The sequence below is a fragment of the Gouania willdenowi genome, chromosome 1 (assembly GCF_900634775.1).
Source record: "Gouania willdenowi chromosome 1, fGouWil2.1, whole genome shotgun sequence".
NCBI lineage: Eukaryota > Metazoa > Chordata > Actinopteri > Blenniiformes > Gobiesocidae > Gouania > Gouania willdenowi.
In genome coordinates, this window is record NC_041044.1 from 10774750 (window position 1) to 10801887 (window position 27138).

The following is a 27138-nucleotide window of genomic DNA, read 5'->3' on the forward strand; positions in this document are numbered from 1 at the left end:
ATGCCTTCAATATTTCAGACTACATAATGACACTGATCTGTTCTGTGTCTTTTTAGAAAAAGCTGGACAACAGACAGTACAGAGATGCTCTCGAGTTTGCAGCTGACGTCAGGTTGATGTTCTCCAACTGTTACAAATACAATCCTCCAGACCATGATGTGGTCTCCATGGCCCGCAAATTACAGGTGAACAACACATCCCACATACTGCCAAGGAAGCAATATAGAGCTCCTTTTATCAGTCAGACCCAACATTTTGATAGTTATAGTTTTGATAGTTATGTTTGTCTCGACTTATTTTAAATTAGGAGTTTTACTTTACAAGCTCAATTAAGAATCAGAATAGTTTTATTTGCCAAGTAGAGTTTTGAAACGATACAAGGAATGTGACTTGGTGGATGGTGTGGAGAGAAAAAAAGGGGGGGGGGGGGGGACAAACTGTATAATATTATTAATAATAATAATTATTATTATTATTATTATAAAAATTGTCTCTAAGTAGTGTCTGTAATGTTGTAGTATGTTGACATTGTCTTATGGTGGTGGGGATAGGAGGTTGTCATGTTATGAGGTTGGTGGTAGATGCAAGGAAACTGTTTTTGTGTCTTGAGGTTCTGGTCCTGATGGTCCGAAACTTCTTGCCAGAGGGGAGAGTTTGGAACAGTTTTTGTCTGGGGTGGGAGGGGTCGACTACAATCTTCCCTGCATGCCTCAGAGTCCTCGAGGGATGGCAGATTTCAGCCAATGATCTTCTCTGCAGAGCGGATGATGCGCTTATTTTTGTCTATGCTTGTAGAACCTAGCGTGAATACAATTTTATGTTTTTGTTGTGTTTTTGTGAAGCTCATGGTTTCTTCTGTTGCTCGACTGTGCCACAGGATGTATTTGAGATGCGCTTTGCAAAGATGCCTGATGAGCCAGAGGTGCCCAGCCCTGTTCCCACTCCATCGTCTGCCCTTCACTCTTCCCCCTCCACTAGACAAGTCCCGCCTCCTTCTTCCATCTTTGAGGAGAACAGCTCCAGCTCTTCGGAGTCTTCAGCTGGAGACTCTGAACATGAAAGAAAACAACGATTGGCTGAGTTACAGGAACAGGTTAGAAATTAGCAAATTATTTGGGAGGGAAGCAAATATCAAAGAGAACGCAAAATGCATTTCCTACCAGAAGCTTTCTGTTTCCAAACTCTGTTTGTTTCTTTCAGCTCAAAGCAGTCCACGAGCAGCTGGCAGCCCTGTCCCAGCCCCAGACCAGCAAGCCTAAGAAGAAAGAGAGGGAGAAAAAGGAGAAAAAAAAAGAAAAGCACAAGAAGAAGGTGGGTGCGGAGGAGACTGGAGAGACGTCTCCCCTCAGGACACTTCAGACTGCAAAGAAAAACAAGGAAGGCAATGACTTGGTCGCTGTAAAGGACAGGAAGAAGTTCAGGTAAGTTTTCCTGAAGCAGCAAGTTCAAAGATATATTATTGACTGCACAAATGCTTACTGCTTTCGTTGTCATTAACAGCAAGAAAGAAGGAATTAAAAACAGCCGCCCAGCTGTGGTACCCCCACTTGGGCCAACCCCTCTTGTCCCCTCAGCATCACTGGAAGCAGAGGATGATATTGGTATGTAGATCACAGTTACGCATGCTTTTATTATTGCAATAGAACCCATAGGTGAATCTTGTACAGCTCACTGTGATGTTCACTTCTACAGATGTTTTTGGAGCCATGTCCATCGACAGATGCAAGCCAATGTCATATGAAGAGAAGCGGCAGCTGAGTCTAGACATTAACAAACTTCCCGGTGACAAACTGGGCCGTGTCGTTCACATTATCCAAACGCGTGAGCCATCTTTAAAGAACTCCAACCCGGATGAAATAGAGATTGACTTTGAGACGCTAAAGCCGTCTACACTAAGAGAACTAGAAAAATATGTGTCCAGCTGCCTGCGTAAGAAGAAAAAACCTTCAGGTGGGAGGAAGCAACACTCACCTGTATTAAGTCTTGTTTTACACAATCAGGCAAATCAAGTCAAGGAATTTAGTACTTACCATCTGTTTATTGGCACAGCTACATTTAACTATTAATTAATTAAGTTAATCAAATATTGTCAAATCTGTCTAAACCCCAAGAGTACTATTTCCTGAATTTTCCCAAAATGACTTGATGGAAATTATTTTGATGGCTAAAACACCTTATGCATGTGAGCAAACACAAATAGAATATTTTGGATGGGGAGTGGTTTAGTGGTGTGAAGGTTAGTGATTTGCCTTGACCTTTTGGACACTTAATTGTTTTGCTTTTGCTAATCTGAAATGCTCTTTTAATTGAAGTCTATGAAACAACCTTTGGAGAGCCATGACACAAAAGTTGTGTGACAATTTGTAAACTATAAAAAGTATGGGAGCACTATGTTGCATACTTATTTTTACGTTACCCACTGCCACCTAATGGAGGCCTACAGTGGATATAAAAAGTCTACACAAATCTGTTCAAATGCCAGGTTTTTGTGATGTAAAAAAAACTACACCAAGATAAATAATTTCACAACTTCTTCTACCTTTAATGTTACCTATAACCTGTACAATGCAATTGAAAAACAAACTGAAACATTTCAGGGAGGTGAAGTAAAAATATATAAAACTGAAAGAATGAGGTTGCAAAAGTGTGTACACCCTCTTATAACTGGGGATGGGGCTGTGTTTGGATTTAACCAATTACATTCAAACTCATGTTAAACTGGAGTCCGCACACACCTGTCACCATTTAAAGTGCCTCTGATTAACTCCAAATAAAATTAAAGCAGAACTAAGTAACTTTCGCTTAGTGCTCCCCCTAAAGGTCCCTTTTGGTTATGTCACTGCAATGCAACTGAAAAACAAACTGAAACCTTTAAAGGGGAAAAATAAAAAACTTAAGATAACCTGGTTGCCTTAACATGCACACTCTTAAAGAATACTTTGTTGCAGCACCTTTGCCTTTTATTACAGCACTCATTCTTTTGGGGTAAGAGTCTATCAGTGTGGCACATCTTGATGAGGCACTATTTGCCCACTCGTCTTTACAAAACCGCTCCAAATCTGACAGATTGCGAGGGCATCTGCTGTGCACACCCCTCTTCAGATCACCCCACAGATCTTCAAAGGGATTCCGGTCTGGACTCTGGCTGGGCCATTCCAAAACCTCAATCTTATTCTGGTGAAGCCAACCTTTTGTTGATTTGGCTGTGTGGTTAGGGTCATTGTTGTGTTGAAAGGTAAAGTTCCTCTTCATCTTCAGCTTTCTAACAGAAGCCCGAAGGTTTTGTGCCAACACAGCCTGGTATTTGGAACTGTTAATAATTCCCTCCACCCTGACTAAGGCCCCAGTTCCAACTGAAGAAAAATAGCCCCAAAGCATGATGCTGCCACCACCATGCTTCACTGTAGGTATGTTCTTTTGATGATGAGCAGTGTAGTTTTTGCGCTAAATATACCTTTTGGAATTATGGCCAAAAAGTTCAAGCTTGGTATTATCGGACCATAACACATTTTCCCACATGCGTTTGGGAGACCTAAAATATGTTTTTGCAAAATGAATCCGGGCTTGTATGTTTTTCTTTGTGAGATAAGGCTTCCATTTTGCCACCCTACCCCATAGCCCAGACATATGAAGAAGACCGGAGATTGTAGTCACATGTACTACACAACCAGTCCTTGCCAGAAATTCCTGCAGCTCCTTCAATGTTGCTGTTGTCCTTTTGGCAGCCTCCCTGACCAGTTTTCTTCTCGTCTTGTCATCAATTTTGGACGGACGTCCTCTTCTTGGTAAAGTCACTGTTGTGCCAAATTTTCTCCACTTGATGATGACTGTCTTCACTGTGTTCCATGTTATATTTGATTCCTTGAAAAATCTTTTGTACCCTTCACCTGACTGATATCTTTGAACAATGAGATCCTTCTAATGCTTTGGAAGTTCTCTGCGCACCATGGCTTGTACTGGAATATGTGGCTACAAAAATGTTAGGAAAAGCCTACTAGAATAGCTGAACTTTATTTGGGGTTAATCAGAGGCACTTTAAATGGTGACAGGTGTGTGCTGACTCTAATTTATTATGAGTTTGAATGTGATTGGTTAAATCCAAACACAGCCCCGTCCTCAGTTATAAGAGGATGTGCACACTTTTGCAACCTCATTCTCTGTTTTTTTTTTTTCATTTTACTTCACCTCCCTGAAAGGTTTCAGTTTGTTCTTTAATTGCATTGTACAGGTTATAGGTCACATTAAAAGTGGAAAAAGTTGTGAAATTATTTATCTTGGTGTCATTTTTTTACATGACAAAAAACTTGGAATTTGAACAAGGGTGTGTAGACTTTTTATGTCCACTGTATATATTAATTGACTGTAGATAGAGAAGATTTTGGTGCTATAATTTGCAAATCAATTGCCGTGATATTTGTAATTTTTGACTGAAGAGAACAGTTTGCCAAGGCACACATGATAATATCTCACTGCACTTTGCTCTACTTCTGCATTAATGAAAAACACTGCTTTAAGTTGCCCCCTAATGGACTAACTACATGTATTGCATTCTGCGTAAGGTAAAGGCACCCTGTGCTCTTTATTAAGTGCGCATTGGTATGAATTGATATAAATGGCCTCAGTTTGTGTTATCATCCACATAACTTAAAACAATCTTTTGGAACTTTTTAAACCAAAGCTTCCTTTAAAACTTTTCTAAATTTACACTTCCCTTTTCTATTATGCAGGATTAACTTTATCGGTTGTTTGTCAAATGTTTTGCTTTAATTACTTCTCAGTTTTAAAATGTTGGAATGTCCAAACATTTTTTTTTTGCAATGAACGTCACTGTCAACCGTTCCTTTTTAGAAAAGTCCCTGGAAATGACAAATGTGACAAAGGTGAAGATGGGATCATCATCCTCAGATGGCAATGACACCTCTGACAGCGAGGACTTTGAGAATGGTAAAGCATTGACACCATTCTTTCCACATGTGGTATTTTTTTTATTTTAATATTCATGCTTATTTGGTCTCTTTGCAGGGCTGGCTCCCAATCAACAGAAGAAGGCCTCGACTATCAAGGATACCAGGAGGTTGCAACTCCAGTCACCGAGCAGTGGGATTGGACCAGTGGCTGCCCAGCCCCAGCTGATGCAGCCTAAAGCACCATTCATCCCCCCTCCCTCTGTCCCTGTTACTGCCCTGGATGCCTCTCACCTGTTGACCTCAGGATTCGATCCTCTGACACACTTCATGAACTCCCACCTGACGCAATCCAACCCGCAACCCAATGCAACTATTACTACTACTGCTGGTCCTATCACCACAGCCCTGCTCAATGCAAATGCACCCTCCAACCAGCCCTCCACGGAGCAGCACCCTTTCCTAAACCAACATCCCATCATACCTTCCCCAGGTAAGTTAATTGCCGATGAATTCTTCTTTTACTACATCTATAATCATTGATGTAGGAAGTTCTGTTCAGGCACCTTTGGTAGAATGAGAGGTAAAACAAGAGCGAATGTAACTACGGTTCTATGACTACCAGAGACAGTGCTGAAAGCACTGAATGTTCCTTTCACACATGCACAGTTTGAGAATGAATACCATGTCAATAACAATGTCACCTGTGAACCCTGGATGACCCGAGAAATAGAAATAAGTTCCAGTTTCACCAGTGGTTTGGTTCCTACAGAATCTTCTTGCATGAACAAAAGGATTCTGAGTGATAGAGTGCTCTGGCAGTCATTCAGGATTCATAGAACTGTAGTTACATTTGTAACTCATTCTGTTTCATTCCTACTGACCGCCGGAGGCGGCGGTAAGAGCTCCGAATGACTTATCCCAGCGTAGTCACAATAGTCACAAGGAATCCCAGGCACCACTCTTTCTGAGAATCCTCTGAAGATTGAAGTATCACGCCCAGTGGATGATAAGTCGCGACACCCATATTGTAGAACCTGGAAAATGTGTAAGGTGTCATCCATGAGGCAGGGGCACAAATTTGCTCTAGGGCCACTCCCTTAAGGGCAGACCAAGATGTGGACACACTCCTGGTAGAGTGAGAAGGCACACCCGATAGTAGGAGACAGTTCGAATCCTGATAGGAGTGGCAAATGGTATTCATGATCCAGTAAGATAAGCGTTGCTTGGAGAGAGAGGAGTCCTTGTTGGGGCCTACATAGCAAACTAAAAGCTGTGCAGATGTACAAATCCCCGCACTCACTTCAATATAAGACCTCAGAGTAGGCGATATTGACAAAAAAAAAAAATCCCGATAATTTCTGGTATTTATCACGATAACGATAAAAATCACGATAAATAAAAACTATAAATAAAAAATAATAATTAAAACATTCACAACTTGGTGTAAACAGGTTCTTTACAAACACAAATAAATGTGAATACATCAACATTAGACACATTTAAAAAGGCTACAATAGCTGCTGACTCAAAGAGTTCATGAGCTTATATTTCATGGAATATATTTGTGCATGTGGGTCACTCTGTTAGTGTTATTGTATGTAATTAATTCATTTCCTCATTTGAAATAAAAATATTTTTCAAAAAAAAGCACATGAAAAGCAAAAATAACTATTAGTATTTTTACTGTTGCTGAATCTTGTTTCATTTATCTGATAATGAGTTACATAAAGTCATGATTGATAAATATCTCTCTGATTTCCGATAATTAAACCAGATCAAGCTGATGATTTAATCATTCAGTATATTTGGTGTAATAATCTCAATAGTTACATTAGTCTAATGGGACCAGCTTTGTCTGTGAACACGTGAAATATAATTAAAAAAAATTGCGTTTCACAAATTGGGATGGTTTAATATTGACATTATTTATGCTAACATTTATTTCACACAACGTGTGACATGTTTGCTTTTATCCTTCCATACAAGTTTAAATCTGACCATAAACAAATCTTTGGCTTTCTGTGGCTTTATGACAGTAAGACGTGCTCTTTTTACTTGGTCTGTTCCTTATTTGGAGTGGTTAGCATTAGTTCTTAGCCCAGTATGTGTGTCGGTGGGTTAGCTTAGCATAGTTAGCTTTAGTTGACTTTCCAGTTCATAATCGTTGCTACAGGTTCATCTCTGTCCCCGTGTTTGTGGAACTTTGGGTGGATCTGATGGAGGAACTTGAATCGGTTCCCTTTGTTGGATGGTTGTCTGGTTTTAACCAAGTAGCGGTCTATGATGTATCGCAGCACGACAGCTTCAGGTTGCCGTGACGATCACCTCACATACACACAGACAGACGGCAGTGGCGGTGCACGTCAGAGCTTCCATAAACAACGTTCCGCTCCAGAGAATACTAAGTTGACAACATACAGGGGCAGTTTTGCCCGTGGAACACTTTTTTTTATGGGCATTCTTAGTTAAATTGAGGGACAAATGGCCCGTGGCCCTCGCTAATTTCCGACATGGGAATTTATTGTTTATATCGTGGGATGACAAATTCTTACCGGTGAGAATGTTTTTGACAATAAATCATAAACGTTAAAATATCGCACATTCCTACCTCAGAGCGAGGGATGCATATCTTTAGGGTTTTGTCGATATCGATACTAATACTCCTTACTGATGCTGATATTTATCGGTACTCTTATCGATATAACTACTGTTAAGATGGCGCCAGCGTGTACCGGCTGCCGTCTGCCAGCTCTGCTGGAACTTCTGTTTGTCTGTGTCCTGATCGTTCTTTTGTGCCAAAACATCGATGCAACAGTATTGACATACGATCGTCAGGCACTAATGGACCTAAATCATGCACATGAGGTACGTCTGAGCTGCCCTGAGGATCAAACCTCCAGACTTCCTCCACACTTGGCCTCGGTGCCTGCCTACCTGCTGCGTGCACCTGTCCCGCGTAGGAAGCGTGCCAAGAGGCGGGGCAGACGCGCTGGACTCCTGGTGAAGGTGAAGGCGTACAGGAGGTCTTGTCCTGGGACTGCTCCGGGACACCCGCTGTCAAATGGATTACGGTGGATTCAGCCTGTGGCTCCCGTGCGTCCGATCACCGGCCTGCGTCATCTGCCGATCGTAGCGCCGCTTCACCGGCGCCTTCCCAGACACCGTGCCGTGGATTATGGTTGCCTTCGCCCGCTGCAGCGCGACTCTCCACGGGCCAACACGGAAGTGTCGCTGCGCCTTGGATTACAAAACGCCAGATCGCTGGCAAATAAAGCGCACATCCTGAAAGATGTTTTCATGTCCCGCGGGTTGGACCTGATGTTCATCACAGAGACATGGCAACGGGAGAACGAGTACGTTCACTTAAATGAGCTGCGCCCTGCAGACTGTTCTGTGTTTGGAACCCCACGGATCACGCGTCGCGGAGGAGGATTGGCGCTCGTTTTCCGGGACACATTCAGCTGCAGACTGTTGGACACGAACGCGTTCAACTCCTTCGAGCTCCAGATGTGCAAGGTTGGAAACGAACACGCTTTTCACTGTGTTTTACTGTACCGACCGCCTGGTCCTGCTCGTATATTTTTAGATGAGTTCTCTGAGTTCATGTCATCTATTATAACACTTGAGAGTGTTTTAATCCTTGGAGATTTTAACCTCCATGTTGATAACTCCACATGTCCTATGGCCACTGAGTTGATGACTCTTATGGACTCTTTTAACTTTGTACAACATGTGTCAGGTCCAACACACACCAAAGGTCATACTTTAGATTTAGTTTTTTCTTTTGGTTTAAAAATAGACAAATTAAGCATAAATGATTTACAGTTAAGTGACCACTGCTGTATTTTGTTTAACCTGTCAATCACTCTGACTAAAATCCCTTCCAATGTGAAAAAACAGCGACGCATCCTAAATGAAGCAGCTTTCAGTGAGTTTTCTGCCTCCTTTGACCCAACTTCCTTCGCTAGCTGTGATGATGTTGACTCTTTTATGGCTAACTTTAATAATCACTGTCTGACTCTGTTAGACACAGTAGCACCAGCTAAAAACGTTGTTAGCACTCATAAAAAACCTTGTCCATGGATGAATGAAACCATTTTTAACTTCAAAAGAAGCTGTCGGAAAGTGGAACGGTTGTGGAAAACAACTAAACTGGAAGTGCATCGACTCCATCTTAAGGAAAAGATAATGGAGCTAAATGAAATAATAAAGCGCGCCCGCTCTACTTATTTCACTAACCTTGTTCTACAAAATAAGAGAAACCCCAGAGTCTTGTTCAACACTATTGAACATCTTGTTACACCCCCACCGTCCCATGTCCCTGTACACACAAGGGATGATTGTAACATGTTTTTAAACTTCTTTGTAAATAAAGTAGAAGATATTAGGGCCAGTATCACGACTCCTTTGGTCAGCTTGTGCACTTCTGTAGCTCCCGTCAGCACATGGTCCTCCTTCTCTCCTGTCAGCCTACAGGATATTCAGGATCTAGTGAGAAAAATGAAACCCACATCGAGCCCTGTGGATATTATTCCAACCTCACTGCTTTTAAATGTTTTTGATGAAGTCGGTCCATGGTTGGTGAAACTGATCAACCTCTCACTTAAATCCGGCACAGTCCCCAGCTACTTTAAACACACCCTAGTAAATCCCATTCTCAAAAAGCCTAATCTTGATCCAGGTCAGCCTATAAACTACCGGCCCATATCTAAGCTTCCCTTCATGTCAAAAATGATGGAAAAAGTGGTAGCCAAGCAGCTAACATCAATCATGGAAGATAATGATCTTTATGATAAATATCAATCTGGTTTTAGGTCGATCCACTCCACTGAAACTGCCCTTGTGAAGGTTTCCAGTGACGTGATGATGGCTGCTGATTCTGGTCGCTACACAGTTTTAACTTTATTGGATTTAACATCTGCTTTCGACACCGTTGATCACAACACACTGATCCATCGTCTCAAATCAGAAATGGGGTTTTCCGGTGCTGTACTACAGTGGTTTGCCTCGTATATAAATGGTAGAACTTTTAATGTGGCTTTTAATGATGTAATGTCCAATGTGTCCACCCTGTCATGTGGAGTACCCCAGGGCTCTGTTCTGGGGCCTGTTCTGTTTTTATTGTACCTGATGCCTCTTGGTCGGTTGATCCGTGGTTTTAAAAATGTTTCTTATCATTTTTATGCTGATGATATCCAGTTATACTGCTCTTTTAATGACTCAGAGTTTCACTTTTTACCTGAGTTCTTGGACTGTATCTCATGCATCAAAAACTGGTTTTCATCAAACTACCTCCAGATAAACCCCAACAAAACAGAAACTCTGATCATCGCCCCTGATAAAAAGATCCCACTTATTAAGAACTCTCTCGGTGATTTGGGTTCATCAGTGAAATCCAGCATCAGAAATCTTGGGGTTGTGTTTAACCAATCGATGTCTTTGGAGGGCCACTGTCGTCAACTGACTAAAAACTGTTTTTACCATCTGAGAAATATCTCAAAAGTGAGGCATCTACTGTCCAAACCTGATCTGGAACTGGTCATCCATGCTTTTATTTCGTCCCGCATTGACTACTGTAACTCAGTTTTTACCTGTTTTAATAAGTCGACCCTGTGTAAACTCCAAATGGTTCAAAATGCTGCTGCCAGACTTTTGACCGGTACGTCCAGAACATCACACATTACCCCGATACTTTCCTCCCTGCACTGGCTCCCTGTCAAGTTCCGGATTGAATATAAAATACTGGTTCTAACATTCCGGGCTTTGCATGGCCAGGCTCCTCTATACATTTCAGACATGTTGTGTCCCTACACTTCAGGACGCAGCCTTCGATCCTCAGGTCAGGGTCTACTAAGGTTCCCAAAAACCAAATTTAAAACCAGAGGAGACCTGGCGTTCCAGGCTGCAGCCCCCAGACTCTGGAATGGTCTGCCCCAGTCTCTCCGGGAGATGAACTGCGTGGACACTTTTAAAAAACATTTGAAGACTTCGCTTTTCAAAAATGCTTTTAGTTAACAAGATTTTATTTTCAATTTTTACTGCCCTTTTATGATGCTACCCATGTGATGTAAATGTATGTTTATTGTTTCTGTGTACAGCACTTTGTGATTTTATCTGCGAAAAGCGCTTTATAAATAAATACTTACTTACTTACTTACTTACTATATGTAATTTGGTGTAATTAAAAGACTTAAAATATATTTTTTTCATTACCACAAGAGGAGTAACACAAACAACAAAATGCAACATCTCACATCAGGGAAGTCTTTTCTCAACACCTAACTTTTCAACCTTTAGCAAGTCAACAAGTATTGCAGTGCAAGGTGTGTAAACAGAACATTGTAGAGGAGGTCGTCTCTTCTCTCGTATTTGGCCTTAACAGTTTTTGTGGATGAATGGACACAGAGGTAGATGGAGAACAGCTGTGAGAGTAGGGCAAGTAGGGCTGAACAATTAACTGCATTTGCGATATTATCGTGATATCATAAAGCGTGATTTTTTTTTTTTTTTTTTATTAGCAAAGGCTGTAATTTTTATTTTTATTTATTTATTTTTTATTGTCCTGTCTTGTACTGTTAAGTTCAGAGAGTGTTTAAGAAGTGCCATCCACATGTTTACATGTTTTATGAAAGGTGTAGTTAGTTAGATATGTTGAAGAGGTAAAGCCACAGATTTGTTTGCTTTATTGTTGTAATCTGTGCTTTAAAATTCATATTTTAAATTTATTTAAAGTTTAAATAAATCTGAAATAGTTTATTATGAAACAGATTGATTTATTGCTTGTGTTCATTGAAAAATACATGACAAGAGGCCCGTGAAAAAATAATCACATATTAAATCGCAATCGCAATATTGAGGAAAAAAATTGCAGTCATCTTCATTTTCCCTCATTTGACGATGGTATATGGAGATACTGCTTGCAGGTTAACCGCAGACATAAAGAAGTCTACTTCTACCATGACTTTCCTTTGTCAAAGCATTGTCAGACACTTAGCTGGGTGGGTTGCTCCGAAAACGCAGCGTTCACGTTAGCCGCTCAGCTTAATAATCAGTTAAAAACACAGCTGTCTTTCAGTTTTATTTTCCATGAGTACCTTGCAAGTGTTTCATTAAGTTGCTGGTGTTCCCTCTGTCACGGCAAATTTGCGGTCGACCTCATTTGGAGACATGATTTATTGCTTTGGTTAAATGATGGAGTCCAGTCGAAGCATGATGATTTTATAAAAAAGATTTATTATAAAATTAAATAAAAAAGGAGTAAAAAAAGAAGCTTCCATCCTGTTGAATGAAAGGCAGGCCCCAACAAGGATGGTCAAAAGGCTCATGGCAGAATAAAAAGGCAAGACCCACTAACTAACAGTTTCACAGCTTAAGCTTTTATACAGATAACAGAAAAAGTTCCACCCTGAGGTGAGGAGAAGGAGGGGGTCAGATGCCCAACAGTGGAAACGTTTGAGGATGATGAAGACGTGTATATTATGAGGAAGGTTGGGCGCCACTCTTGTCTGTTTTTGATAGTGTGTGTGCGTGTATATCTGCATGAGTTTGAGTTTGGCCTTCAGCAGAGACTCTGTGTTGCACTGTGGATACAATACGATCTGTACTGTTTAATCTAACATGACTCAGCTGTTCAAAAGTGCAAAGAGTAATGCAGTCATCATGTATTAAAACATTTGACGATATGATGATGAATATAATAATTGCCATAACACCTCTCTTGGATGCAACTACTTTGGGACAAATATTGCATTGAGCAGACTTTTCAGTCTTCTTGGTAAGCCCACACCTTTGAACGCTTAGCTCTCTTGGCGGACATATTGACTAGAGCCAAGGCAAGCAGACGCTTTGTCATCCCTTGCTGTTGACGGCCGATGTCTTACTGTAATTACTCGATGATTAGCAGAATAAAAAATATAGATAGCCATATAATTTTTCCTGTATCGACCCAATTAGGAACCGGGACCAAAAAATACTGGTTCTAGGGCCCTATAAAATCAGTTACATTTTTTTCCCAAATTCCGTGTTTTCCACAATAATTTTTTTAAATGCCATTTTTTTAGAAATAATAATTTTTTTCCAGAAAATATTACTTTTTAACTCCTGAGGAAACAAAATAAATACTAATGAAAAAGAAAAACATAATTAAACAAAGATGTATGTCAAAAATAAAAATGCAGTTTAAAATAATGAGTAAGATACAATTAATAGGTAGATAAAAGTTGGACTGACGTGGATTATTGTGGCTGCTTTTTTCTAATTATTTATATGTCATATAAAGATGTACTGTATGAGAGCAGCATTGTCACCAAATTTCCCCTCAGAGATCAATGGTTTACTGAATCTGATCTTATATATATCAACCCCATAATGATAATAAATGTACATATGTATCCGAGTCCTGATCGGGAGATAACGTCTGATTCCGATTGAGTCTGAAACCACGTGATCGGGCACAATTTCCGATCACATGATCGGATCGGGACATCCTGAGTAAGAACGCAGTCCTTTGCATTACCCACTGTGGCTGTGCTCTTGCCAGCGACTCAGAGGGAGGCTTACACAAGCCATCAAGCAGGTCCCATGCTGGGGCTTGTGGAGCTCTTGGTGGGTGAAGCTTCAGAGCCCCCTTGAAAAACTACAACACTAATTTGTGCCTTCCCACTGTGCCATTGTCGACTCTAATATGTCGGGCCGATATTGCTGCCACATATATTTTTACAGTCGATGGAGCCCAACCTTTATCCAGGAGAGACTGCTGGATCTTTAGAACCTTGGGAAGTGAGCTGCACTGCCCAAAGAATTTTGCAAGAGAGAGATTGATTTTTATTTTTCAACTCACATTTATTTACAAATCGGTGCTAAAACAGTACAGGCACGCTCAAATTACAATGGTATCAAAAATTAATTCTCCCTTACTCACTGAACACAACACACATTTCAGCAACCAGTTTATCAAACTCCTGTAGGTTGTCACATGACTTAAAATAAAGAAAATCTTACTCTGATAATTCTCTTAAAAATAATTACCACACCATCATCTCCACATCCATTGATTTTATTCCTCCTACTGTGATACACGGCCATTTTTCCCTATCCCTGCAAGAAGTTCATCAACCGGCACTCAACTTTCCTCCTTTTTACCTGTCTGATCCCCAGACTAAACGAATGTGTGTTAAAAGTGAGGCCAAACAACAAAGAAATATGGGACATCAAACAAAAAAAACAGCAAGCCGAGTACACTGAATAAAGCAATGGAAAAACAGTTCCTCTGTGGAAACAGAAAGGACACAGATTAGACACCGTGGGGTTAAGAACTGAAAAAAGAGTTGACTGCAACTGCACCGTGCAGAATTTGCCACTGGAGGTCCCCTCTCCTTTTTGTCAGTGGAGGTTTGTACAGAGTACTCCACTCAGGTTTTTGAGAGTCACTCAGGACTAAGTGTGATCTCCAAGGAGTATCCGCTCGACCACTTAGTTTTACCTGGTTTAAAACTTTAACAGAGAGGTAATAAAACTTCCTTCCCTCAGCTGTTCCAAAATAAAGGCCCACAGAGTTCCTCAGTCTTAAAAGCTCCCTGTAATGTTTCATTTTTGGCATTAACGCACACTCTGGGAAGGTATCTGTGGGGTCTGGCACACTCAGCCTCTTACTGTAACCTGCAAGGAGCCTCAGCTCAGATTCCACAAGTTGGCCTTTCATTCGATCGAGAAAATGGCAGATGGTTCTGACCAACCTGACTCAGATCCGCGATGCCAATCCCTCGGCATCCTCGAGGAGAGGGCCAGCACAATCCACAAAGTTTTTAAGGGTCAGTACCTTCGAGTCGCAGAGCTTGTTCAAGATCACGTATGGTCCTGCCTCGCATCCAAGGTGGGTTCCAAACACGACTGGCTCCCTCAGTAGCCACAATAAAGATTTACAAGGCTCGGAACGGCGAAGGTAAAACAGTCTCCAAAATTTAAAAACTCCTTGGTAAAAAGACGGGAGCTTATCCGTTGTCCGACAATTCATCAGGAACAGCGACTCACCCAGACCCAGACCTCCACACTGCTTCAATATGGCACAGGCAAAAAGTCGCCACACCTGGTCATCAGAATCAGAATCAGAATCAACTTTATTGACCAAGTGATGTATTGAATACACACGAGGAATTTGTCTTGGTGAACTGTGCTCTCTCTGATAGTGTAAACATTAAATTATAACAATCAACTAGAATAAAGAAAAATAAATTTAAAAAAAAGAAGTATAACATAAATATAAAGAGTAGTTAGACTAATAATAACAATCAACTAGAAAAAAGGAAGTAAGTAATATTTATTTATATAGCACCTTTTACAGACAGGAGTCACAAAGTGCTTCACAATACATACAGTGCATACAATACAATACAAATTACAGTTACAGTCACAAAAATATGATAGTCATAAAACAACCCTTTATCACTGGAATTTTAAAATGCTTTCTGAAACAAATGGGTCACATGACCCATTTGTTTCCGTTGATGGCTCTTAAAAGCATCAACGGAATCAAGCAAACGCAAGGAAAACGGAAGATCGTTCCAGAGCGTTGGCGCGACCGCCTGGAAGGAGCGATCTCCTCTGGTCTTGTAACGGGTACGGGGGACCATGAGCAGGTTCTGATCCTGGGACCTCAGCCTCCGGGAGGGGGTATAAGGACACAACAAGTCTCTAATGTAGGAGGGAGCCTGACCATGCAAGGCTCTGAAGGTCAGCACCAGAATTTTAAAATTGAAACGTAAAGTGACTGGGAGCCAATGAAGGGCTTTTAGAATGGGAGTAATATGGGCCCTTTTGTTTGTGCGAGTCAGTAACCTCGCCGCAGAGTTTTGTACCTGCTGAAGACGAGACAGCGCCTTTTTGTTTAGACAAGAAAATAAGCTGTTACAATAGTCTAAACGGGAAGACACAAAGGCGTGGATAATCATCTCAAGATCATCTCTGGACACAAGTGAACGTAGTTTAGAGATTTTCCTCAGTTGGTAAAAACAGTTCCTTGTCAGCAGTTTAGAGTGGTGCTCTAATGACATTGCTTTGTCAAAGATAATGCCAAGATTTCTAAGGCTTGTTTTAGCAGACAAACTCAGGTCGCCCAAATACTGGTGAATCCCTGGCATAGCGTCATCAGGGGCAAACACCAGCACCTCCGTTTTGTCTGGGTTTAGTTGTAGGGAATTTGCACCGAGCCATTGTTTAACTTGCGCAAGACATTTCAGCAGAGAGCTTAATTTCTGGATCTCAGAGGGCTTAAAAGAGCAGTAAAGCTGAATATCATCCGCAAACAAATGGTAGGAAACATCATCAAAGCTCTGGATAATTTTCCCTAATGGAAGGATATAGAGTAAAAACAAAATCGGGCCCAAAACAGAGCCCTGGGGAACCCCACACAGCAAATCAGCAGGGTCAGACAGGAACTCATTTGCATAGAAAAAAGAAAAATAAATAAATTAAAAAAAAGAAGTATAAACATAAATATAAAGAGTAGTTAGACTAATATGTGCAAACTAAATAAAATAACAAGATAATAATAATAATAATAATAATAATAATAATGAAATGAAATAAAAAATACAATAATATAATAAGATAATAGTGCAGTAGTGCATTGATGAGTAGTGCAGGTGAACATTTAAATGAAAATATTATGTCCATGAACATTCTCAGTGACAGGTTGATCCAGGGTTGTTATGTTTAGTTCCATGGTTATTTCACAGTAACAGAAACAGGTCTGACACTCTATGACTGTTTAGTGTTGATCAGAGTGACAGCCTGGGGGAAGAAACTGTTTTTATGGCGGGTAGTTTTGGCGTACAGTGATCTGTAGCGTCTGCCGGAGGGGAGGAGTTTAAACAGATTGTGTGCAGGGTGTGAGGGGTCTGCAGTGTCTGTGTTTGTCTAGTTTGGTTGTAGATCCAAACCAGACAATGATGGAGGTGCACAGAACAGACTGAATGATGGAGGTGTAGAATTTGATCAGCAGCTCCTGGGGCAGGTTGAACGTCCTCAGCTGAGGCAGGAAGTGCATCCTCTGCTGTGCCTTTTTCCTGGTTGTGTCTATGTGGGAGAACCACTTCAGGTCCTGTGAGATTGTAGATCCCAGGAACCTGAAGGAGTCCACGGTGGCCACTTTGCTATTCAGAATGGTAAGGGGGGGAGTGGGGGGGGATTTCTCCTGAAGTCCACTGTCATCTCCATAGTCTTGAGCGGGTTCAGTTCCAGATGGTTCTGACTGCACCAGAGAGCCAGCTGTTCCACCTCCCGCCTGAAGGCAGAGCAGGAAGGGCAGAGATAGTTTCCCCTGCAGTGAGTCCAGCTACAAAAAAGTATTTAGTCAGCCACCAATTGTACAAGTTCTCCACACTTAAAAAGATGAGAGAGTCCTGTAATTTTCATCACAGGTATACCTCAACTATGAGAGACGAAATGAGAAAGAACATCCAGAAAATCACATTGTAGGATTTTGTAGGAGCTTTTTTGCCCCACTGTATACTCCCTCACTCTTGGAGGGATGTGCTTCCACATATCACAGAGGTCAAAGGCCTCAATCACTATTAAAAAACAGCTCTTAGAGGCTGTGTGTGGTTCCTGACTAGTCCAGGGTTAGTGGTACAGTTAAAATACCCCCCCACCCCCAGAAAAAGGAGGACGTCATCACTGCAGTTAGACAGAACATCACTCAAAACACTAAAAATGTCCACTCTCTGGCTGCCCACTTTGGGAGCATACACATTAACAAACACCATCAACACATTTTCAAAAACAGCACTAACTTTTAAAAGACGCTCTGGGATCACTTCCTCAGAGGAACAGGAGACAGGTAAAAAAACTCATGGAGAAAGGCATCCCCACCCCTCGACTAGTGCGGCTCCTGTGACTTAGGTGAACATGCCCTCCCCATTCCCTCTTCCAGTCTGCTTCTAACTCTGGTGTGCTGTGTGTCTCCTGGACAAATAAGACATCCAGCTTTTTATCCTGACTGAGGCTGAACAGCGAGGCCCTTTTTCGCTGCCTCTCTGGCCCCGTTTAAGTTCAGAGAACCAAGTTTGAAATCACACATTATTTCAGCTAAGAATAGCCTGACAAAGGATAAAAACACACAAAAAAAAAACACATCTCCTAAACCTGCTCATCTTGTGAGGCCTGTTTTCTAATCTTGGTGAGAATTTTTTTTTACCGAAAAATTTCCTGCTTTTGAATAAATGTGTTGGTTGTTTTTTTTTTTTTTTTTTTTCATTTTAAATTTTTTTGTTTTTTTGTTGTTTTTTTTTGGAGTCGTGTATTTTTGTATCTTTCTGTTTTCAGAATCAGAAATGTTTTTAATGGCCATGTACAGTTTTAAGGACAGTACAAGGAATTTGTCTTGGTAGTTGGTGCACAAAACAAACAAAAAAAAAGAAAAAGAAAGAAAAAAAACAAAGAACAACCCAGCAACAATAATAATAATGATAAATATAAAGGATGAGGGATAAATAAAGGATAGATAGAGAATAAAGGATAAATATATATATATATATATATATATATATATATATATATATATATATATATATATATATATATATATACAGTGCAGCAGATAATGTCATCATGGAGGTGGTGATCGGGTGGGGGGGGGGGGGGTTCAGTGGGTGACTTGGGGTGTGTTCATGTGGATGGTGGCAGAGGGAAAGAAGCTGTTTTTGTGTCTGGAGGTTCTGGTCCTGATGGACCGAAACCTTCTTCCAGAAGGGAGAGATTGAAACAGTTTATGACCGGGGTGGGAGGGGTCGGCCACAATCTTTCCTGCACGCCTCAAAATCCTGGAGGCGTACAGGTCCTGGAGGGAGGGCAGATTGCAGCCGATGACCTTCTCTACGGAGTGGATGATACGCTGCAGTCTGGCCTTGTCCTTGGCCGTAGCTGCAGCGTACCAGATGGTGATGGAGGAGCAGAGGATGGACTGGATGATGGAGCTGTAGAAGTTCACCATCATCTTTGTTGGCAGACTGAACTTCTTCAGCTGCCGCAGGAAGTACATCCTCTGCTGAGCTTTTTTGATAAGGGAGCTGATGTTCAGCTCCCACTTGAGGTCCTGAGTGATGATGGTCCCCAGGAAGCAGAAGTACTCCACACTGTAGAGTCTCCCAGGGTGAGGGGGGCTGGGTTCTTCCTGAAGTCTGCTATTATCTCCACTGTCTTTAAAGCGTTGAGCTCCAGGTTGTTCTGGCTGCACCAGGACACCAGCCGGTCTGTCTCCCACCTGTAGTCAGACTCGTCTCCATCAGAGATGAGACTGATGATGGTCGTGTCGTCTGCAAACTTCAGGAGTTTGACCGACTGGTGAGAGGAGGTGCAGCTGTTGGTGTACAGGGAGAAGAGCAGAGGAGAGAGAACACAGCCCTGAGGAGATCCAGTGCTGATGGTCCGGGGAGCAGGGATGGTTTTTCCCAGCTTCACGTGCTGCTTCCTGTCAGACAGGAAGTCTGTGATCCGCTTGCAGGTGGAGTCTGGCACGTTCAGCTGGGAAAGCTTGTCCTGAAGGAGAGCTGGGATTATAGTGTTGAAAGCAGAGCTGAAGTTCACAAACAGGATCCTGGCGTAGGAGCCTGGGGAGTCCAGGTGCTGGAGGATGAAGTGGCGAGCCAGGTTTACAGCATCGTCTACAGACCTGTTGGATCTGTAAGCAAACTGCAGGGGGTCCAGGTGGGGGTCGGTGATGTCCTTGATGTGGGAGAGCATGAGGCGTTCAAAGGACTTCATGACCACAGATGTCAGAGCGATGGGTCTGTAGTCATTAAGTCCTGTGATCCTCAGCTTTTTAGGGACAGGAACGATGGTGGAGGCCTTAAAACAGGCTGGTACGGTGCATGTCTCCAGTGAGGTGTTAAAAATGTCTGTGAACACTGGAGACAGCTGATCAGCACAGTGCTTTAAGGTGGAAGGAGAGACAGAGTCCGGTCCACAAGCCTTACGGGGGTTTTGTCTCATGAAAAGTCTATTTTCATCTCTCTCTTTGATGGAGAAAGGTGTCTCTGTGGGAGGGGGGGAGGAGGGGGGGAAGATAGGGGAGAGAGCCTCTGTAAGCAGCTGTGGTGAGACTGTAGCTTTGATGTGGGGGGTGAAGGTGTTGGAGTGAGGCTGGTCAGAGGTGTGAGGGGGCTTGGAGTCAGGTCTGTCAAATCTACAATAGAAGTTATTCAGACTGTTGGCCAGGCAGAGGTCGTTAGCAGCAGCAGGGGCTCTGGGCTTGTAGTTTGTAATTTGCCTGAGCCCTCTCCAGACAGAAGCCGAGTCATTCGCAGAGAACTGATGTTGTAGATTCGCTGAGTACAAACGTTTGGCTTTTGTCACCTTCTTTCCAAACGTGTACTTCGACTCTCTGTACCTGGCTCTGTCTCCACTCCTGAAAGCGACCTCTTTGTCTGCCCTCAGCCCTCTGAGCTTAGCTGTGAACCAGGGTTTGTCATTGTTATAACTCACCCTGGTCTTTGATGGAAAGCAGCTGTCCTCACAGAAGCTGATGTAGGACGTCACAGCGTCTGTAAACTCATCCAGAGAACTGTTCGCAGACCTGAAAACATCCCAGTCAGTACAGTCCAAACACTCCTGGAGTTTCTCTACTGCTCCACTGGTCCACTGTTTAGATTCCTTCACCACAGGTTTACAGAGCTTCAGCCTCTGTCTGTATGAAGGAATCAGGTGGACCATCACATGGTCCGATAGGCCCAGTGCAGCACGGGAAACGGCGTGATAAGCACTGCTTAGTGTGGTGTAACAGTGATCCAATGTCTTCTCCTCTCTGGTCGGACATTTAATTAATTGTCTATATTTGGGGAGCTGGTGTGAGAGGTCCCCTTTATTAAAGTCACCAAGCACAATGATAAAAGAGTCCGGGTAGGTCCGCTCCATGCACAGGATCTGGTCTGCGAGTGTGCGCTGTGCCTCGCGCACATCAGCTGACGGTGGGATGTACACACCAACCAGGATGAATGAAGCGAACTCACGGGGAGAATAGAAGGGTTTGCTGTTGATAATCAAGGATTCCAGGTGAGGAGAGCAGTGCTGGAGGATCACTGTCACGTCGTTACACCAGTTGCTGTTCACATAAAAGCAGATTCCTCCACCTTTCCTCTTCCCGGTGAGCTCCGCGTCTCGATCCGCTCTGTGAAGTTGGAAGCTGGCCAACTGCAGCGCAGAGTCCGGTACCGCTCCACACAGCCACGTTTCCGTGAAGCACAGAACAGAAGTCTCTGTTTCTACCCAACAGCAGCTGGAGTTCGTCCACTTTGTTACACAGTAAGCGCACGTTACTACACTAGTAGTAGTTAGTTTATTAAGTCATTGATGGACCATAGTGACAGCCTCAGCAAAGAGGCTTGGTGGTCAGAGACGAAGAAATGATCTGTGTTAAAGTGATTATCCAGAGGATGAAGAGAGAGAGAGAAAATTAAAAAGCGAACGTCTTGATGTCTCTCCCTAAACAGCTCTTCTTCTTCCCCCTCCCTCTGCCAATCAACCAGAAGCTTTTACTTTTGTGCACGCACATAGTGGAACATAAAACATGTTAATTACCTGTCCATGAGCAATGTCGCCAAATCAGGGTTTGTTCAGAATTAAAAGCTGCAAATCCCTCCTACTGTGAAAAGCAGTTCTGAGATAAATTCTGTTGCGGTCACAAAGATGTTTATTCGCAAGCTTTGTACCCTAGTTTTTTAGTAGGAGCTTTGGAGTTTTAGGGTGCTCCTTCATGATGCTATGACATGTAGCCTCTAGATTGAAGCCTCTACTGTCATGAAAAAAAACGATTTGTTTCTGGCTTGTTCCGTTCTTTTGTAATCAGCCATTGAATAGAGCAAGTTGTACACAAATCTTCAGTTTCAGAGCAAAAAACTGAGAAAACAGTCTTTTTGTAAAAAAAAAAACCCTGTCAGTTACTTTAAAGCTATTTTTTTTTTGCTTAAGTGACAACTCTAACATCTGAACATTGTTTCCTTATATAAAACATAAAAAAAAACACTGAGACCGGGCTTTTGATGGCAAAATTATTATTATTTTGCTGTCTATGTCAGAGTTGAATGGATTTCTTACTGTATTTTGGCGTTCCTCCAACGTTCCCTCCCGTCAGTCTGCACACAGACGTAACTTCCTCTTCCTCCCGACACGCAGCAATGACCCGTTTTGCCTAGTTTGTTGATGGTTTTATCTCACGATCACAACATTATCAATAATCCACTTAGGTCCATGTTCACATGTTCTGTGTTAGTATGTGGTGCTGTGAGCTGCTGGATACGTCACAATATCACTTTGTAGCGCCATATTCTCACTCGTTCCTCCTTCTCCCACCCAGCTAATAGTTGCATCAGTGGCTAATCTCTCATCTAAAAGTGCACCGCTGCCATCGTCAGGGCACAGTTGGTCACTACAACACCCCACAGCTTAGATATTGATGAGGGACCTCCGCCATGGTGTTTTCTAGTAATCCCTGTGAAAAAACGCAAATGACGAGTTTCTCGTCAATGGTGCTGAGCGTTCGGATTTGAAATGACGAGATATCTTGTCGGGGGCACTGAGTGAGTTAAAGGAACCACGCACTCTTCTAATATATAAACTTTCATTACAACCTTACCTCGATTCCAAGTTCAAACTTTTATTGACCAAAATCAATGTTTAAGGAGACTAAAGAGTTTTTTAAAACTAAAATTAGACTAAAACCTTTTTGAGTTTTTGTCAACTAAAACTGGACCAAAACTATCCCATTTTGTAACTTGACTATAACTGATATGCATTTTCAACTAAGACGGCTGCCAAAACGAAAATGATTTCCCCCTGGGATTATTGAAGTATTTCTGATTCTGATTCTGAAAAACAACCTTACATTTGCTGAAGGTCTGGTAGCTTAGGTGTTGGTCTCCCATCTTTTAAAAGCTGTTGTTTTTCCTCAAAAGAAAGCTTCTTTATCGTCTCTAGCGCTGTCATCCTGCCTGTAGTGTTATCCCGCCCACTAACTAGAGAACGTAGCAGCAGCGGTCACGTGATATCAATTCGTATAGCATTTAGCATAGCGCGGTTACGTCCAAAGGCAGCATAGAGAGCCTGCCTTTTTACGTAAATGGTTGTCATCTTGGGGAATTGACTGCGCATGCACAAACACATAAAAACACGCTATGGGGCCAGAGGCAGAGCAGCAATGTGCTTTTGGGAGAGGGTGTAACCTCCTCCTGCCTTACAGCGGAGTGAGACTGAAGTCGTTCCAGGAAATAGCGCTGTTTAGTAATTTATACATTCTACTAATTTATCGATAGTGATTGACATTTGTTCCTTAATTATGCAGTTTAAAGCTTTGTGCACATAAAGAGCGACACCTCCACCATTCTTGTTTTGCCGATCTACATGAAAAAACTCATAATCCTCGAGTTCAAAATTTGCATAAAATCTTCTGGCATTAATGTGAATTATTGAAAATTGACCTTTTTTATTCATACTTTCACACTCATCTTCTGTATAATAACTATAGTTAATCTTATTATAATTGAAAAGGTTCATATCAGGATCAATAATACGTTCTAAGTCCTGTACATTATAACAATTGGGGTCAAATGAGTGAAGTTCCAAATTTCCAAGTTTACTAATCCAATGACACATTTTACTACTGTGAATACTGTGAGATATTTTCTTATGTCATAGTTAATCCTTGTATGTCCAAGTGTTCAAAGTTACCTTAGTAGTGCTTCATTTTGCTGGCATATGATTACTTTGGTATTCACCCACCATTCATAGATCATAGAACAGTGATGAGTCAATTAAACTTGTCCAATTCCTCCATTGTTTTGACCACCTTGGCTTCCTCTGGTGTCCCATTGAGTTTGATGAATATTTTACAGTTATTGACCCAAGTGTTTTGGATTTTGTTTTGCTTCCTCAGATATCTGGCTTTTTGCGCAATTTCAGCATTTTTCCTTGTCGAGTTGTCATTCACATAAACATTTGTCCCCTTCAGCTTGGTAGGCTGGAGCCCGGGCCTAGTGGTGGTAGGCTGGAGCCTGGGCCTAGTGGTGAATGGCTGGAGCTTAGGCCTGGTGGTGGATGGTTGTAGCCTGGGCCAGGTGGTGGATGGCTGTAGCCTGGGCCTGGTGATGGATGGCTGTAGCCTGGGCCTGGTTTTGGATGGCTATAGCTTGGGCCTGGTGGTGGATAGCTGTAGCCTGAGCCAGGTGGTGGATGGCTGTAGCCTGGGCCTGGTGGTGGATGGCCGTATCCTGGATGGCTATAGCTTGGGCCTTGTGGTGGGTTGCTGTAGCCTGGGCCTGGTGGTGGATGGCTGTAGCCTTCTGCTGCTGTCTCAGTGTTGCTGCTGCTCCTGCTGTCTCAGTGCTGCTGCTGCTGTCTCCTTTTTGAATTTGAGAAGCAGAAATATATTGAATTTTTGGAATGTACTAAGGAAAAAAATACAATTTCAAGTTACTAATTCAGTTTCAAAACAGTAAATTCAGTTTCAAAACAGTAAATTCAGTTTCAAAACAGTAAATTCACTTTCACTTTGTTACTTTCAAATTCAATACTCCATCCATCCATCCATCTTCTCCCGCTTAGCCGTTTCCGGGTCGCGGGGGCAGCATCCTCAGTAGGGAGGCCCAGACTTCCCTCTCCCCGGCCACTTCCTCCAGCTCTTCCGGGGGGACCCCGAGACGTTCCCAGGCCAGCCGAGAGACATAGTCTCTCCAGCGTGTCCTGGGTCTTCCCCGGGGCCTCCTTCCGGAGGGACGTGCCCTGAACGCCTCACTAGGGAGGCGTTCAGGGGGCATCCTAATTAGGTGCCCGAGCCACCTCATCTGGCTCTTCTCGATGCGGAGGAGCAGCGACTCTACTTTGAGCCCCTCCCGAATGACTGAGCTTCTCACCCTATCTCTAAGGGAGAGCCCAGCCACCCTACGGAGGAAACTCATTTCGGCCGCTTGTACCCGTGATCTTGTTCTTTCGGTCATGACCCAAAGTTCATGACCATAGGTGAGGGTTGGAACGTAGACCGACCTGTAAATAGAGAGCTTCGCTTTTTGGCTCAGCTCCCCCTTTACAATGACGGACTGGTGCAGACTCCGCATCACTGCAGACGCTGCACCAATCCGCCTGTCGATCTCTCGCTCCATCCTTCCCTCACTCGTGAACAAGACCCCGAGGTACTTAAACTCCTCCACCTGGGGCAGAACCTCATCTCCAACCCGGAGAAGGCACTCCACCTTTTTCCGGTCGAGAACCATGGACTCGGATTTGGAGGTGCTGATTCTCATTCCGGCCGCTTCACACTCGGCTGCGAACCGATCCAGTGAGAGTTGAAGGTCACGGTATGTTGGAGCCAACAGGACTACATCATCTGCAAAAAGCAGTGATGCAATACTGAGGCCCCCAAACCGGACCCCCTCAACGCCCTGACTGCGCCTAGAAATTCTGTCCATAAAAGTTATGAAGAGAATCGGTGACAAAGGGCAGCCCTGGCGGAGTCCAACCCTCACCGGAAACGATTTCGACTTACTGCCGGCAATGCGGACCAGACTCTGACTCCGGTCATACAGGGAACGACCAGCTCCTATCAGGAGGTTCGATACCCCATACTCCCGGAGGACCCCCCACAGGAATCCCCGAGGGACACGGTCAAATGCCTTTTCCAGGTCCACAAAACACATGTGGACTGGTTGGGCGAATTCCCATGACCCCTCAAGGACTCTGCTGAGGGTGTAGAGCTGGTCCACAGTTCCACGGCCAGGACGAAAACCACATTGCTCCTCCTGAATCCGAGGTTCAACTATCCGGCGGACCCTCCTCTCCAGTACCCCTGAATAGACCTTACCGGGGAGGCTGAGAAGTGTGATCCCTCTATAATTGGAACACACCCTCCGGTCCCCCTTCTTAAAAAGGGGGACCACCACCCCTGTCTGCCAATCCAGAGGCACTGCCCCCGATGTCCACGCGATGTTGCAGAGTCGTGTCAGCCATGACAGCCCCACAACATCCAGGGCCTTGAGGAACTCCGGGCGGATCTCATCCACCCCCGGAGCCCTGCCACCGAGGAGTTTTTTAACCACCTCGGCAACCTCAGCCCCAGAGATAGGAGAGCCCACTCTCGGGTCCCTGGGCCCTGCTTCCTGATTGGAAGGCGTGTCGGTGGGATTGAGGAGGTCTTCAAAGTATTCCCCCCACCGATCCACAACGTCTCGAGTCGAAGTCAGCAGCGCACCATCCGCACCATACATAGTGTTGACGGTGCACTGCTTCCCCCTCCTGAGACGCCGGATAGTGGTCCAGAATCTCTTCGAAGCCGTCCGGAAGTCGTTCTCCATGGCCTCACCAAACTCCTCCCATGTCCGGGCTTCGTCTACCGGGGTAAACTCCAACGTACAGGCACTAAGTCGGGGGGCAAGAAGTATAGCCACCCCGGCCCGGCGCCTCTCACCATTGGCGACTCCAGAGTAGAAGAGTATCCAACCCCTATCGAGAAGGCTGGTTCCAGAGCCCTTGTTATGTGTCGAGGTGAGACCGACTATATCTAGTCCGAACTTCTCCACCTCGCACACAAGCTCAGGCTCCTTCCCCGCCAGAGAGGTGACATTCCACGTCCCTAACGCTAGTTTCTGTAGCCGGGGATCAGATCGCCAAGGCCCCTCCCTGGACGACTGCCCGATCCACACTGCACCGGCCTTATATGATCCCTCCTGCGGGTGGTGGGCCTACGGGAGGGCGGGCCCACGTCGTCCTTTCGGGCTCTGCCCGGCCGGGGCCCGTGGGCAAAGCCCCGGCCACCAGGCGCTCGCACTCGAGCCCCAACCCCGGGCCTGGCTCCAAGGTGGGGCCCCGGTAGCGCCAATCCGGGCGACGTGAACTGCCTTTGTTTTTTATTATACATATAGCTCAAATTCAATACTGACTATTCAAAATCAGTTTCTAGTGGCACAAATCTCAGCTCATATTTCCACACCGCTGACTTTAAAAACAGCGCTGCTTCCTCAAGCTGTCGCTGCTCCTCACTGCTAACCATAAATAAATAACCGTAAATAATGTCTTAATCCCTGCATGCTGACTCACAGGCTCACTCAGGCACATAGGCAAAAGAGAGAGATACAATGCGCGGAGCTTGTATATCAAACCATAAAAACTGTGGTTTACAAGTCAGTATTGATGCCGTACCTTTTGGACACTTAATTGTTTTGCTTGTGCTAATATGAAATGCTCTTTTAATTGAAGT

The 27138-nt window shown here is 43.5% G+C and overlaps 1 protein-coding gene across 4 annotated transcripts in view; it reads left to right on the top strand.

Annotated features, from left to right (window-relative positions):
* Nucleotides 1–27138, top strand: part of LOC114465918 (bromodomain-containing protein 4-like) — a 119792-nt gene that overhangs the window by 53716 nt on the left and 38938 nt on the right. For all 4 annotated transcript variants that reach the window (XM_028451328.1, XM_028451397.1, XM_028451477.1 and 1 more), the window contains exons 8-14: nucleotides 57–185; nucleotides 878–1093; nucleotides 1201–1421; nucleotides 1501–1601; nucleotides 1693–1950; nucleotides 4849–4944; nucleotides 5023–5397. In XM_028451328.1, coding sequence (XP_028307129.1) covers nucleotides 57–185; nucleotides 878–1093; nucleotides 1201–1421; nucleotides 1501–1601; nucleotides 1693–1950; nucleotides 4849–4944; nucleotides 5023–5397 — 1396 coding nt within the window. The remainder of the gene's footprint in view (nucleotides 1–56; nucleotides 186–877; nucleotides 1094–1200; nucleotides 1422–1500; nucleotides 1602–1692; nucleotides 1951–4848; nucleotides 4945–5022; nucleotides 5398–27138) is intronic.